Here is a 16,026-nt window from a genome sequence, read left to right on the forward strand (position 1 = left end):
TACTTATTGTATGGAATAGTAAAATAACCCTCAGAGCAATAAAATACATAGAAAAATGACCAGCCCTAGTTCATACTGTTGAGAAGCCAAATATTTTCATCATTTGTATCTCTGATCAGCCTGATATCCGAAGATATAGGTATGTTACTATGGTAACAACTCGTGGCAAATAAAAACAAGCCCAACATTTTTACTTTAAAAGAAAGGGAGAGATAAAGCATCTTTTCTTTTTCATTACTCTGAGCATAAAGTAGAATAATTCAAGAATTTTCTGAACCATGAGTGTTATTTTGTTGGGGATTTCCAATTATCGAATATATCATTGATGAGCTTAAAACCTACAACTAGAAGATGAAACAAGCACTTTTCCTTGATTCCTTGACATTGTTTTCGAACAATTATTCCAGTAATATTACTTGGAAAAATTTGAAGTAAAATGTATATTCGGAATATCTTGCCATGTTCGAATCTTAAAAAGAAGAGGAAAAACTTAAGAATGTTTTCGTCGATTTATCGATTAAATGTAATTGCTGTATTGAAGCTCATTAAACGAAAATGATCAAAATTAATGAGAAATGTTTGTAAAATCGAATACTTTTTCAAGTAAAAGATAGATAGTTTTCAGAACACTTTATGATCTGGAGAAAGTTCGAATAAAGGAATAATGAATTAGTCGAGTGCTAACGACCCTGCAAAATTTTCTTTTGGATCATATTATCGATACCATTGAAGAACTATTTAAAGAACAGTGAACAAAAGCCAACTATGTGCTTTGTTATTGTGGCGCAATATTATGAATTTTATCTAAGCATGAAATCCATGCACTGATTGTCACGTGCTTTGATTTTTCGTTTACAGGCATATGCCCACTTGATTTTCTGGAAGCAGTCAAATGGAACAAATACGATTAATTTTATTCTTTTTGGTTCTTCGACTTCAGTCACAGATGTCAATTGGAACATATGCCAGACGAATTACCTGAAACTCACATGAAACTAAACCGAAAAAGTGTGTACATACATTGTATGTAGCCTAGCTATATATGTTTTTTCAATTTACATAATTTCACCAGACAGCTTCTAATAGAAAATACAATTCAATCATCTCGTAAATTACTCCACTTAGAACTAAATATTTTATACCTATCTAAAATAACGCTATGACTGTATACATTTTCCGTTTCCTTCGCATATTTGGATTTTTCACATTGGTAATTATGGAAACTGACGTACGACTAATAGAGCGAAAACTTTTATTGAAAAAAAGTAGCATTTTTCGGATTGTTCCACGAAAATGAGGGAAATTTCGAAAAAAACGAAAAAAGAAACAGAAATATCTTATAATAGACAATCTTGAAAGATTTCTGTTAAGACGTTTCAAAATGAAGTAGCGAAAGATTATTCGATGGCTCAGCACTATTAGGTCAATCATTAGTTCTGTTCATTATATACTTAGACATTATAGACTTGTATGAAATGATTACCGAAAAGCTAGAACATTCATCTTGTCATCTCCTTTGTTTCCAATTTTAAGATAAATATCTTGACTGCATCATTAGAGAGAGAAAGATTGAGCCTCATATCATGTGACCACGAGGGAGAGGGTAAAGATGTTTGAATTCAACCAATGAAAAGGAGAGCCGAACTACGTCATCAATATGGTTCAATATGTTCAACCAATCAAAACATCGGTTGGTTGGTTTGGCCTCTGGTGTTAATATCTCACCTTTCTGTTAGAGTCGATTCCTCTCTCTATGCGCTATCTACTTATTATTAGATCATTGTTCTGACTATAGTGATTGACCCAATAGTGCTGAACCATCAAATGGAAGGTTTTTCTTCCATTTGAAGGTTTCATCAGGTGAGGTTGGAGTTTTGGAAAAAGTAGTGATTTTGATTGAAACAACTTTGATTTTTCCAGTTTTCTTAGTTGAGTTTTCGTTTATAAAATGAATATTATGGTTTGATGTACTGAAAAATGTGAATAACAAAGTTCTTGAATTCCACCAGCGTCTTCCTTAGTGCATCGTGAGTAACCCAACAGCTGAGAAGCAATTCAAGAAATCCCAAGCAATCTTCATTCACACTGAACACCGTTAGACTTTACAAACCTTACAACTAGATATTCTAAATTAGTTGACTAGAATGTACAAATAACATTATAATATCGAAAAGGTATTAAATTCATTCATTGTAAGTGAATCCATTTAAGTAGAAAAATCTACTATCTTCAAAAGGTATAGTACAAGAACAGGACACAAGAGGAAAACTAAAATTGTAATTTATAGAGAGGAGGTGCCTATCTTAAACCTGTATGTTTTGAATCGACATTTCGAGGAAGCACGTAATTCAAAGTGAGGGCTTCAAGTCTAGTCTACGATTTACAATTTTCATTTCTCGATTATGAAACTCCTCGATTTTTAAAGTCTATCAATTGAAAAAACTGTAACACACAAACGAGTAGAAGATGAAATCAGAAATGCTGGTATTTTTATATTCTAGTTTTGTTTTTTTTTAATGAATTTGTGATTTTTCGTCCAACAAAACGAGTTATAACTATATTAGAACATATTAGGCGAAATTGTCAATGATATCAGTCTAATATCAGATTGGATTTGGGAAAAAGTCCACGGATAAATTTTCTGAACTATAGAAAGAACTTACATGGAAGATCATACCGAGTGGCCCACATGAAAGATCCTTGCCTAACATTTTCTGAAAAATGGACATATTTGGTGAAAAACACTGTCTAATGAATTTCAGTTAACGTATCATCCATTTCATTTAACATATAGTAGTATTTTTGTTGTTATCGATATTGCGAGATCATTGACGATTGCGCGTTATTTCAAGAAGATATGGTTCCTCAGCATACATTATGGTATGCAATATCACAATTAGTTCATTTATTTGTAATTATAAGTATCAAAAAATGAGACGACAAGAATGTGCAACATGTATTTACAAGATTAAATTTTATCGAACGACAGAATAGATGGCGCAGACTTGTGCGAATAGCAATTTCAAAATTTCAGGAAAAGAGAAAACATATATACACGAGGTGGGGTACAGTACATCACTTAAAAAATTAAGTTACATAATTTTCATTGAACAGGGTTCGAAATAAGCTTACCCAGTTCAATGTTTAGCTATCTTTCGTTTGCTGTATCTATTCCGCGTCATTTTCTAGAACTTTTGGTTACAGTCGGGAAAATATAGTCTTGAATCTCGTCGAACATCTAATAGAAAAAGAACATTTATCACTTGAGAAACACAAAGAAGAATTATCAGTTAAAACTGCACCGTTATAGGTCCATATAGAATACTGTTAGATTTTTGCTCTTCTATGTGTTCCCAGGCATGAAGCCCAGATTCTTCCTTTGGAGGAAGAGATGAATCTCACTGAATTTAGGTCGATCGCAGGCATTTCTTTTCCAACATTCGCCCATGAGATCGTAGATTTCCCGAGGACATGCAGCTGGCCTTGGTAGGTATCTTTGACACCCGTCGTTTTGATACCAATGGTTAGAATTTTCTACCACTTGCTCACTGGTCAGCTCGGCGTATGGTTGTTGGGTGCAGAACATTAGAATTTCCCAAAGTGTAACAGCGAACGCCCATACATCACTCTTAGTTGTTTGTTTGCCCTGAAAAGGAAGAAATTAGTATTTAAAAAACTTCATCAGAGTCCGAATATCTTAGTCTTGTCTTGAAGCCCTTATGTAGATGTTTAAAATGATTTTCAGTTGATAACGTTTAATAATATTAATTGAATCATGAAAGGTTCAAAAGCTTTTCTTACCAGAAGCAAGCTTTCCCAGGACATCCAACGAAGTGGCAGTTTAGTTTTGGTATCACTGATGTAGTAGTCTCCTTCGTATCTATCACAGTACATAGCATGGTCTGAAATTTTCACCGTGAAGGATTTGTCGATAACGCAGTTTCTGTAAGCAAAGAATAAAGTATTATGAACTATTGTCACAATAATACATTTTCTTGATACGTGTTACAAAATTTCAAATTGCGAGAAATGAGTAGTAGCAAACATTCTGCAATTAAAAATGTATTTCCTCTAACAGAATTGTATAGGTATCTACTTATAGGTCAAGAACCCCATACAATTGTGCTGAAAATTTATTACATTGTTAGATATTCCGTTAGTTTCATATGAATATTTGAGGCAAGAATTACAAATTCTATTAGAAATTATCACAAATTGGCGAATGCGCAGGTGCTCTTTAAAAGCAGTAAATCGGTGAGATTATTTTTCCTAAACAACTTTAACTCACCTGGCAGCTAAGTCTCGATGTACTAAATCTAGAGTTTCTAGGTATCTCATTCCTGATGCAATTTGAGTTGCCAGATAAATCAAACAACCATAGCTGTAACAAAAAAAAAAAAAAATAATTAAAGACTAACATCTATTTAAACTGAAAAAAAACTATATCGACATAAAAACGACAAAATATTTTTGATGGCTGAGGTTCTAAGGATCTATTGAGAAGTTGAATAATTTACACATATTAATGTGCAAATTATTCAAAAGGGATTCACATTGGTGTTGACATAGGAGCCCACTCTGCAACTTGTTTTAGAATATAACGGGTGTTTTTTTCGAGGTATATAACTTTAAGTTGGCATTACTGTTCAAGATAGCGACCGATTTAACAGCTGGCTAGTGATTCATTCTCAGTTTGGTTTGGCAATTCACCATGAATAGACTCACGCCTGAACAACGCTTGCAAATAGTGCGATTTTATTTTGAAAATAATGGTTCTGTGCGGAATACGTATCGCGCACTACGTCCATTTTATTTTGTTTAGCGATGAAGCGCACTTCTGGTTGAATGGCTACGTCAACAAACAAAACTGCCGCATTTGGAGTGAAGCTAATCCTCAAGTGTATGTCGAAACACCGTTACATTCAGAAAAACTGACTGTTTGGTGCGATTTATGGGCTGGTGGTCCGTACTTCTTCAAAAACGATGATAGCCAGAACGTTACAGTCAATGGTGATCGGTATAGAGCCATGATTACTAACTTTTTCATTCCTGAATTGAACAACCATGATGTCCAGGAGCTGTGGTTCCAACAAGACGGCACAACATGTCACACAGCTCGTGCACAATCGATTTGTTGAAAGACACGTTTGGTGACCGCCTAATTTCACGTTTTGGACTTGTGAATTGGCCTCCAAGATCTTGTGATTTAACACCGCTAGACTACTTTCTGTGGGGCTATGTAAAGTCGTTGATTTATGCGGATAAGCCACAAACCCTTGACCATTTGGAAGACAACATTCGCCGTGTTATTGCCGATATACGGCCACAAATGTTGGAAAAAGTCATCGAAAATTGGACGTTCAGATTGGACTACATCCGAGCCAGCCGTGGCGGTCATATGCCAGAAATCATATTTAAAATGTAATGCCACAAGATTATCTTGCGGATAAATAAAATTCATGTCAATCGAATAATCCATCATTGTTTTATTGCAATTTAAAGTTCTATAGCTCTAAAAAAAAACACCCTTTACTAATCTATACTTCTTATTTTCACCAGATTCGATCTATTTTACAACCGAATGTGAGAATAATCTTAATTTTAGCAATCACAACTGTACGAGTGCCATACAAAAAGCAGAAAAGCCAATGAATATGCATTGAAAACTTTTTATGGATAATTCCGAAAATATACCGTTTCTAGTGCCCTATAAACTCGGCAAGGCGAACAGACATGTCTGGCTGAATTATTAATGAAATAATGGCCATATATTATGCAATGGCAGCGCGATAAGGTCGGATGAGTTTATAGGATCACGTCGGTTAATTTCCGTTCGGTAATGTTTAATAATATGACCGCTCCATGGAGCCCGGGAAAGGGCTTAAGGCGGGGAACCCCCTCCCCTTGTTCCAGAAGGGATGATTTCCGATCCGTGAAAAGTTTCTGAATGGAATCAACGGAAAATAGGACGCCTCGGTATTGTCCGCGGTTTTGTGATTGTCGACCGTTCTGGACATGTGGCATGGAAGGAAATAGGAAGATGAAATATTGTTTAGGCTGGGTCACAAAGAAGGAGTCTCTTGTGGCGATCGAAAATGCTTGAACGGGTTGAAGGAAGATTCCAAATTTTGATGATTATTTCCCTCATTCTGAAATAGTCGAATTATAAACCACTACAACACACGTACTATGGTATGTATCTATAGTTGTAGAGTAGAGGTCTTAGAATTGAGCCTTGAGGTACTTCTGCTTCTACTTCTCTATTGACAGATACTGCGTCATCTATTCTAACGCAGAAATTTCTGTCTCTTAGATAGTTTCTTATTATTTTGCAGGTTTCTGGTAATACGTAAATAGGGATTCACGGCTTGGCTCGAGCTCATCTTGATTTCAAGTCAAGTATAGTTTTTCAATCTCAAGTCAAGTATTTATTCATTAAGTACTTGAATCATATCAAGCTACTTTTATTTTGTAGGGTCACACCAATAATAGAATGATGAAATGAGAAGAAACCTTGCAAAAAACACTTTATTTTATTAAACTTATTGTATGAAAGAACCCTAAATATCTACTTTTTCGAAAAAGAAACATAAATTAAATCACGATAACATAATAAAATGAAAAAGTTTCTCAATATTCAAAAACCTCCAGGCTTTGTTTGATTTCATAATTTTACATCTAGAATCTAAGGCACATGAGGCATTTTATAGATTTGTCGCCTAACCTATTACGGGTTTTTGTAACTGTAAGAGCAGCTTTGGAAAATTGTCTTTCAACAGGAGCTGAAGATGCTGGCGTAGATAAAAAAATTTTGTTTGGTAATTTTGGCCAAGTTTGGAAAGATATTTTTGAAACTACCAAAATCTACCAATAGATTTCATAGAAATGTGAGAAACTACTAATAAAGTCACACTGGCGAATGCTTCAGTCTCTCCGCGCTCTCCCCTTATTTAGTCTAAGCGCGCACGAGATTGCAGAAATACGAGTATATGCTGTGCGACGCGTACATATCAAGCTCAAGTAATATCGAGTAGCTTGATAACAAATCAAGCAATAAATATCTAAAATCAAGTCAAGTCAATCTCAAGTATGTAATTTTTAACGTGCTTGATTTTCAAGTCAAGTAGTTGGTTAAAATGTCAAGATACTTGGCTTTATGAATCCCTACCGCGGAATATGACCAAATATATTCACGAATTAAAAAAAAAATCATTGTATTCGTTTGATAATAGTAAGTTATTCTCAGCCTCTTGCGGAAATTTGAATATTCAATTAGAACTTGAATAAAAACTTTGCCGTTCATATTTATCATCAAAATTCTTTCCACAAAGAGATATATTTCATAAAATAGAGGAAACAATGAAGTCTCATAGGTAATTTGCAATAATTCTTATTATAATCATTTATTCAAACAAAATATAAACGAAGAACATAGGTAACCGCGTATTCGTATCTCTAGAGATCCAGAATCTCAAGATGCAGCGAATGTATAAAATCCGTAGATTAAATATATCGTACAAACTTCCCTTCTTGCTCCACGCGTTGGCTCGGAACTGAACCCTAATGTGCATTTCAACTTTTTCCTGTGCTCCATTGCATCCAAGTCTGAATATATTTGTGGATAATGCCCGAAAACGGACAACATGGGTGGAAAATTCAATTTCAAAAAACGGATGTATCCGAAATGAACGTCTGGGCAAAGCGCCAGATACTCTAATAGAGGAAATCTGATAGTTATTAAACTTGAGACTGCTTCACCGGTGCTCGGCTCTTAAAAGCATCTCCTTTTTCTTTTTGAATGAAACATGAAAGGCGGAAGTTCATTTTGCATTTATCCGAAAGGCCGATAATCAAAACAAAAACGAGAAAACCACTGACGTGCAGTCGGGAACTTTTGCACGATTATAAAAAGATTCTTTGTTCAACATATTTAATTGGATATTCTGAACACAAATCTAACATTGGAACTTCCTAGGTTGTGACAAGCATTGAAAACAAAATAAAATGAAATGGAATATAAAAAAAAATAATTCTATATGTCGCCATTCCATTTATAACATCCTAACATTTCATTCAATAACCAACCACCGAAAACACGTTTTTTATATATACACTGAGAGAAATTCATATTTTTTTTTATCAATAAAGCACTTATTAGGAGGTTATTTATTCACAACTATTACAGCAGATTTATATTTAATATATTCTTTAGTAGTTAAATTATGCATTCAAAAAAGTTTATTAATAGAGAATAAAATATTTGTTTACAAGGTATTTGATAATATTTAATAAATTTCGGTGATAAATAATTTATATGAACTTACGTTATCTCCACAACATAAGATTCATTGTGTAATTTTCGAATGGTAGTTAACGAACATTTGCTATTTATGAATCAACTCTTACAAGACTGCAATAATTTATTCACTCCGAATATAGGATTTATTAATAATTAACAATCATAATTTTAGCGATCCAATCTGTGGGAAAGTTTAAGGACACATCCCTCAAAGAGAAGCGCATATCCTTGAAGGATCTGTCCTTGAACTTTTCCTTTGATTTGAATTTCCTTTTTAAACATAAAATCTGTGTTACTATGGGCTTTTTGAACGCCGTTTCGCACATCTGTACTGAATTTTGGGTTTAGATTGTTTGTACCTGCTAATTACTAGTGATTGTGGCAAAACAGTAGTTAGAGTGAACAGATGCAATCAAGATGACTAGGGTTCAAACCCGGATACCCTCAATATGTACTCTAAAAAATTACCTAGGTTGGCAAACGGTTCTCCTCAGACCCTAACAATCGGATGATAGAAACAATTAAAATAATCATCTAAGAAATATGTTAACCATTCCTGAATTGAAATTTTATTTTTACTCAGCATGGATACATATTACACATAAATAAGGTTTATTAGTTATTACACAATGATATATTAACCTCAACTATATTTATTTCCTTCAAATGGATATTTTTTCAGCATTATTAATATAAGTTATGCGTAAATAAATGAAGTGTAATAATAAATGATGATTATTGGTGGGATTTCAAATGAATTATTTATTTCCATGAAACTAATATTTGTTTGTCCATATATCCAATAAATGATTTATTAACTATAATGCATTTTCGATAATATCAAATGAACACATCTCTCAGTGTATACATTTTATAATTACAAATTCTTGGACCACATGCACACTTCTGCAGCGTCCAGTAACAATAATAACCAAAATTCCTACATTTTTATCAACTCCGCGACACTACCACTCTTCATCACCGACTTTTCCCATCTCCCTAATATTGTTTATCCTATCACCGAATTTCCCCACGGTATAATATGAATGAATACCTCTTCCGCATCCACCGGATGCACAACTTCCAGCCTTCCCCCTCTCCTAATGAAGTAGGTCTACATGCACGTATCCAGATAGTAGTAAATATTTATTAGGACGATTCCTGAAAACATGGTTCCAGCTAATTGGCGGCTTTAGTTAAATCCCCCCTCTCTCTCCCTCTCCCGGCATAAAATCTCCTCTTCCGTTTCCGTATTTTGTATTTTCATATATCTCCCCGCGGTCCCCCGCATTACATATCTAATTCTATGAGAGATAGACACCGAATTGCTCGTATATGTGGGATTTATTACTTTGTTCATGAAATTGTGAGGCATCCGGATATCTCTCGAAGTGGGTAGATCTGAGGAGTATGGGCTTTTGAGACTCCTCAAGTGAACTGTTTTTGTAGGATGGCTCATCTAGAACGATACGTATTCATGAGTACGTTCCGTTATTTTGCATGTAATGTTCAATATTTGGCATGAGAGACGTTTGAGAGCGAATTATTCTTGCGTCTTGGTTTTGGATTGGCGGGATTTGTATGGAGATTAGAATGGGGAATGGCGAGGGATGGGATTGACCTATATGATTAACTTGGGTTCTTTGGGATATAAGTGCAGGGTTTATGGTGGTATAAAAATTTCAGATTCGAGTTTTCGACGTCAGATCGATGATGTGAAATTGGGAGCTTTCGGGCGATAGTCATTCATGCGCCAATTGCGCTTTTGGGGACCACATATACCTATACACTTAGGGATTTACGGCTTGGCTTGATTTCCAAGCTACTTGGCTTGAGCTCGACTTGATTTCCAAGCTACTTGGCTTGAGCTCGATTTGATTTCAAGTCCAGCTCAAGTCAAGTGGTAGTTTTTCAATCTCAAGTCAAGTATTTATTCATCAAGTACTTGAATCTTATCAAGCTACTCGATTTTTAGCAGTTTTATTAATCAATACATCACATCAATTAAAAATGATGAAATGAGAAGGAACCTTGCAAAAAACACTCTCATTTATTGAATTTATTATATAAAATAACCGAAAATATCAACTTTTTTGAAATAGAAACATAAATTGAATCACTATAAATCATAACAAAATAAAAAATAATGAAAAATTAAAGTTTCTTAATAATGCAAAACCTCCAGGCTTTGTTTGATTTCATAATTTTCCATCCAGGATCTAAGATACATGATGCATCCTATAGATTTGCCGCCTAACCTATTGCAGGTTTTGTAACTGTAAGAGCAGCTCTGGAAAATTGTCTTTCAACAGAAGCTGAAGATGCTGGCGTTGATAAAAAATCCTTGGCCATTTTGGCTAAGTTTGAAAAGATATTCCTGAAACTACCAAAATCTACCAATAGATTTCATAGAAATGTGAGAAAACTATTATAAAGTAACAATGGCGAATGCTTCAGTCTCTCGGCGCTAGAGGAATCCTCTTATTTAGTGTAAGCGCGCACGAGATTGTAGAAATATATACCGTGTGACGCGTGCATATCGAGATCAGGTAATATCAAGTAGCTTGATATCAAGTCAAACAATAAATATCTAAAATCAAGTCAAGCCAAGCTCAAGTATGTAATTTTTCACAAGCTTGATTTTCGAGTCAAGTAGTTGGTTAAAATGTCAAGCTACTTGGCTTGATGAATTCCTATACATAATTTTCTTCAAAAAAAAAAAAAAAACGGACGCCAAGGACGTTTTATAGACAGATTTGTGATATTTATTATTCTTTCTCATGCCTTGAAATTATGATGGTCGAAAAATATTTTTCAGTACGGCACATTTCGAATATAACTTTCACTTTCTTTTGAATGGAACACTTCGTATATTTTTCCAAATGTAATGTAGAATAAGGTGTAGAATATCTAGGCTTCATAAACATTTTTTGATTGTAGATCGCCAAGTTCCATTTTCGAATAATTGAACTTTAAAAATTTTAAGTAGCAGGAACACACTGTATAATTGACTAAATGTAACAACAACAAAGAATAATGCCTTCAATAGTATCTCATATTCACATCTTGATTACTCAGAATAGTGATGATTATTAAGGATAACGTTATTTACTGTTTAAAAATGAAGAACAAATGAGAGTTTTTTTTTCAGGGGCTTCAGGAGTCAAAACTAGCCTTAAGAAAAACTGGGGCCTATTGCACATTTTGTATGGAAAGACTTGGACTATAACATATAAAAAATTCAGCCAATTTGAAAGGGTGCTACTTTCTCTAATAAAGTGAAATTATTGATCATATTGACCCTGTGACGTCATCGATGACGTTGTTGGAATTAATTTATATATTTGTAATACTACATGGTTTTTTTGCAAAACATAACATGCATAACATCTTTTGTTTCAAGGAGCAATCGCTGGAAAAGTAGTTGCCCATTGAATATTAATATTCTCTTATTAAAAAAATATTTGAATATTTTTTTCAGATATCTCGAACGACGCAAACGTTCACATCCGCATTGAGACACATCAATGAAATTCCTCTCATACCGTTCCAATGATATCTTTTCATTTCCCAGGTTTTCGCATTATGCCCCCATTTGATATACCGGATTCCCGGGCTGCATTATTGGCAGCGAATTTCAATTTATTCCCGTAGCGAATTTTCTACATCCCGCCAACCATTAAAATCCTCAAAGGTGGAAACTTTTCATAATAAGAAATTCCTTCTTGCGCAAAAAATGCCTCCTTCGCCCGATGCCTGTGCGCTTTCACGTGATTCGCCTTATTACGTTTTTTAATTTGAAAAACTAACAGGATTCATTAAACATATTCTCTGCCCGAGTGAAATTCGCCCAGGCCCGCTGTTCCGTCTTTCGTACGCCGCCGTCGGGACGGCGGCGTCTTATTCAGGTTGTTATTAATTTTTCAAAAGACGGATGACGACAGTGTGCGGTATTTTGATCGCAGAGGACGTGATTCATAACGGTTCGGGGCTTCCTGTCGATATTCCTTGAAAAGGATTTCGTCCTTTGAGGGATATTTTCCCGTCTTTCGTGTCTTCTATTGTTGTTGACTATCGGAGGTAACGTCGGTTCGGGTCGACCGGCTATCTTGGATTTTTTTTTTTTAATTTGGTTTAGTTCATTATCACGAATTATGAAAAATTGTTAAGCGTTTTTGAATAAGAACATCGCAGGACGTTTAAGGAAGCGGAAATACTTAAAATAGTAATAGAGGTGATTCTAGATATTAGGTCAATTGAGAAGTCCCCGGCTGATGCACAGATGGCGGTGCTAGTATTAAATCCAGTGTATTTTTAGTTAGTACCAATCTTCAAACGATACGTGTCAAAATTCGACAGCAGACCGACCAGTAGTTTGTGAAATATTACGTTGTGAGTGTAGCTAATTTTGTTATTTGCAAAAGACGAAACAAAAAAAAGAATTTCGTGGGCTGATGAAATATTGCTTTTTGAAGGGAAAAAATACAGTTGAAGTAAAATCTTTGCTTGATGAAGAGTTTCCGGGGTCTACACCAAGAAAATCAACCATCATTGATTTGTATGCTAAGTTTAAACGTGGCGAAATGAGCACTGAAGACGGCGAATGAAGTGGACGCCCAGAAAGAGGCTGTAACCTACGAAAAAATCAAAAAATAATTTTGAATGACCGTAAGGTGAAGTTGATCGAGAAAGCAGACAAGCGAGCTCACAATCCATCAAAAGCAACAACGTGTTAATGATTCTGAGCAGTGTTTGAAGCTGTTTAAGTGCAATAAACCTGAATTTTTGCATCGATATGTGACAATGGATTAAACATAGCTCCATTATTTCACTTCGGAGTCCAATCGACAGTCAGCTAAGTGGACTGCAGACGACAAACCGAATACAAAGCGAGGAAAAACACAACAGTCAGATGGCAAGGTTATGGCATCAGTATTCTGGGATGTGCAAGGCATAATATTCATTGATTACCTTCAAAAGGGCCAGACAACCAACAGCGATTATTATATAGTGTTGTTGTATCGTTTGAAGGATTAAATCGTTAAAAAACGGCCCCATTTGAAAAAAAAGGTGCTGTTTCATCAAGACAATGCGCCGTGTCACAAACCAATGAAAACAATGCAAATGCGAATTGCTTCTGCATCTACCGTATTTGCCAGATCTGGCCCCAACGACTTTTTCCTCTTCTCAGACCTCAAAAGAATGCTCGTTAGAAGAAATTTAGCGCCAATGAAGAAGTAATCGCCGAAACTGAGGCTTATTTTGACGCGAAAGACAAATCGTACCACAAAAATGGTATCGAACAGTTGGAAGATCGCCATAATCGTTGTATCGCCCTCGAAAGCAACTATGTTGAATAATAAAATCAAATTTTGCCAAAAAATGTGTTTTACTATGGTAGACCGGGGGCTTTTCAATTGGCCTGTTATTAAAAATTAAAAGTATTATTGGAAAACCCTTTTTAATTCGCGCAGCACATATGAAAGAAACTCGCCAAATGAAATGAATAAAAGATAATGTTTCAAGGGATGGATCACCCGGAAAAATTCCTTCAGAACTTTATTATCGCAAGGTCCAAAAGGCATATGGATCTCAGTAAGAACATGCTGCACCTGCTCACCGACTTTAATTGATGAAGGTTATTATCGAATCCGGAAGCACCTAATATTGTCAGGAACTGATTAGTGTTGATTTTGAAGGAGAAGAAAGAAACTCCTGTTTACCTGATAACAGCATGTCTCGAAATTACAAACCAATGCAGATAACACTTTGGACTGAGAAAGTAGGAGTGAGAAAGTAACTTCTTTGAAGTCAATTCAGAAACTGGAATGAATTAGAAGTCTAGAAATGGAAGGCGAGCTGTGGATGGTGCAGTGATGAGAACAGCTTTGAAAGGGGCAAATAGAAATCAAGATTGCTGTAACACAGTATGTAATCATTCATAAATAGATAATGCTCACACTCAAAAGAATAAAAGTATCGAGGAAAGTCCTACCAAAATTAGCAACAAGAACGAATATAAAAATCTCTTCAAGCTGACTTTTGAATGTCCAATTTCCGATATAATACATATTGAGGAAGAGAGTTGAGGATGGTGATCATCATTATCAAAATAAACTAACTTGCCTTGCTATCATAGCGGATTCGCCAATCAGACCTCTCAATCCATTCACACAATGAGATAGATGTTTATTATTGCATCAAATCGGATGTGCAGTGCACATCTTTGGGCAGCATGTATCGGACATACCTCAAAGCATTCAAGCACTGCGGTTTCACACTGAAGTGGAACCATCAATAATCATTCCCTGGCCACAATAACCAATTTGTTATATATACAACAATCAATATCCTATCCTCGATTCCATTACCATGCCTTAATGGATTAATGCATAGGGAATTTTCGTCGCCGTTGCTAGCAGTAGGCAATGCATTTGCATCAATCAGTCTGATGAACCATCGGCATAATTGGTTTGATTCACAGCACTTCGGATCTTTCAACTGATAATCCAATTAGTATTGCTAATTCCGGAATATCTAAGCCAGAAAATCCACATGTTCTGTGGTAGTCACGCAGCGATGAAAGCCCCGGTATGTTCTATGTTCACATCCAACTGTGAAACTTTCAGTTCAGTCTACCGTAAACTCTGCCTACTTACAAAATGTCAATTCGGTCGGATCTATTAGGTGTACAACTTTGCTTCCGCCGTTTTGCAATAGGTGGCTGTAACGGTAAGTGGTAGTCGAAATAAATAGATCGTAGATGCCGTACAATAAGCTTAGGTATTTGTAAATATAACGCCATCGAAATATTAGTCGATTTGTGTCTGAATCATAAAGTTATTCTCGATTGAACATGTCAACTTACGAGCCAAATTCTCGTCATCTGCGGGACGTTTAATTTTCTGCTTTAATATAAAGACATCTGCAGATGAGGCTCATCGAATCCTCTCAAATACTTATGATGAGGCCGCTATTAGTGGAAGAGTGAGCCGAGAGTGGTTTTAACGCTTCAAGAACGGTGATTTTGTAGTCGAAGACCAGCATGGCGGTGGAAGAGAGAAGGTTTTCGAAGATGCAGAATTGGAGGCATTACTTGATCCAGACTCGTGTCAAAAGCAACAAGAATTGACAGGATCGTTGGGAGTAACGCAACAAGCCATTTCAAAACGCCTGAAAGTCATGGGAATGATTCAGAAACAAGGAAATTGGGTACCGTACGAGTTGAAGCCAAGAGATGCTGAACGATTGTGCTTGTGAACAGCTGCTTGCAAGGCAAAGACGGAAGGGATTTCTGAATCGCATGTGACTGGAGGCGAAAATGGGTTCATTACGATAATCCCAAGCGCATAAAACATGGGGAGATTCCGTCAATGCGTCCACGTCGACAGCCAAACCGAATATTTATGGTTCCAGGGTCATGCTCAGGGTTCCATGGGACCAGCTCGGCGTAAAGTATTATAAGTTGTTGAAACCGACTGAAACAATCATAGGCGATCGTTATCGGAAGCAATTAATGCGTTTGAGCCGAACACTGAGAGACAAACGGCCGCAATACAACGAGAGACGTCATAAAGATATTTTACAGCATGACAATGCTCGACCCTATGTTGCGAAAGTGGTCAAGGCATACTTGGAAACGTTGAAATATGAAGTTCTACCCCACCCGATGTATTCTCCAGTCGTTGCTCCTTCTCACTTGTTTCGATCAATGGCACACAGCCTGG

The 16,026-nt window shown here is 35.8% G+C and overlaps 1 protein-coding gene across 1 annotated transcript in view; it reads right to left on the bottom strand.

Moving 5' to 3' along the window:
• Positions 1–1,906: 1,906 nt before the first annotated feature.
• LOC123674115 (discoidin domain-containing receptor tyrosine kinase B-like) overlaps positions 1,907–16,026 on the bottom strand; it is a 408,546-nt gene continuing 394,426 nt past the window's right edge. The window contains exons 14-16 of the mRNA XM_045608987.1: positions 4,289–4,381; positions 3,802–3,943; positions 1,907–3,646 (exon numbers count right to left, since the gene is read on the bottom strand). Of these exons, the coding sequence (XP_045464943.1) occupies positions 3,344–3,646; positions 3,802–3,943; positions 4,289–4,381 (538 nt within the window). The 3' untranslated portion in view covers positions 1,907–3,343. The remainder of the gene's footprint in view (positions 3,647–3,801; positions 3,944–4,288; positions 4,382–16,026) is intronic.

Source organism: Harmonia axyridis, chromosome 2 (assembly GCF_914767665.1).
Source record: "Harmonia axyridis chromosome 2, icHarAxyr1.1, whole genome shotgun sequence".
In the NCBI taxonomy this organism is placed as follows: domain Eukaryota; kingdom Metazoa; phylum Arthropoda; class Insecta; order Coleoptera; family Coccinellidae; genus Harmonia; species Harmonia axyridis.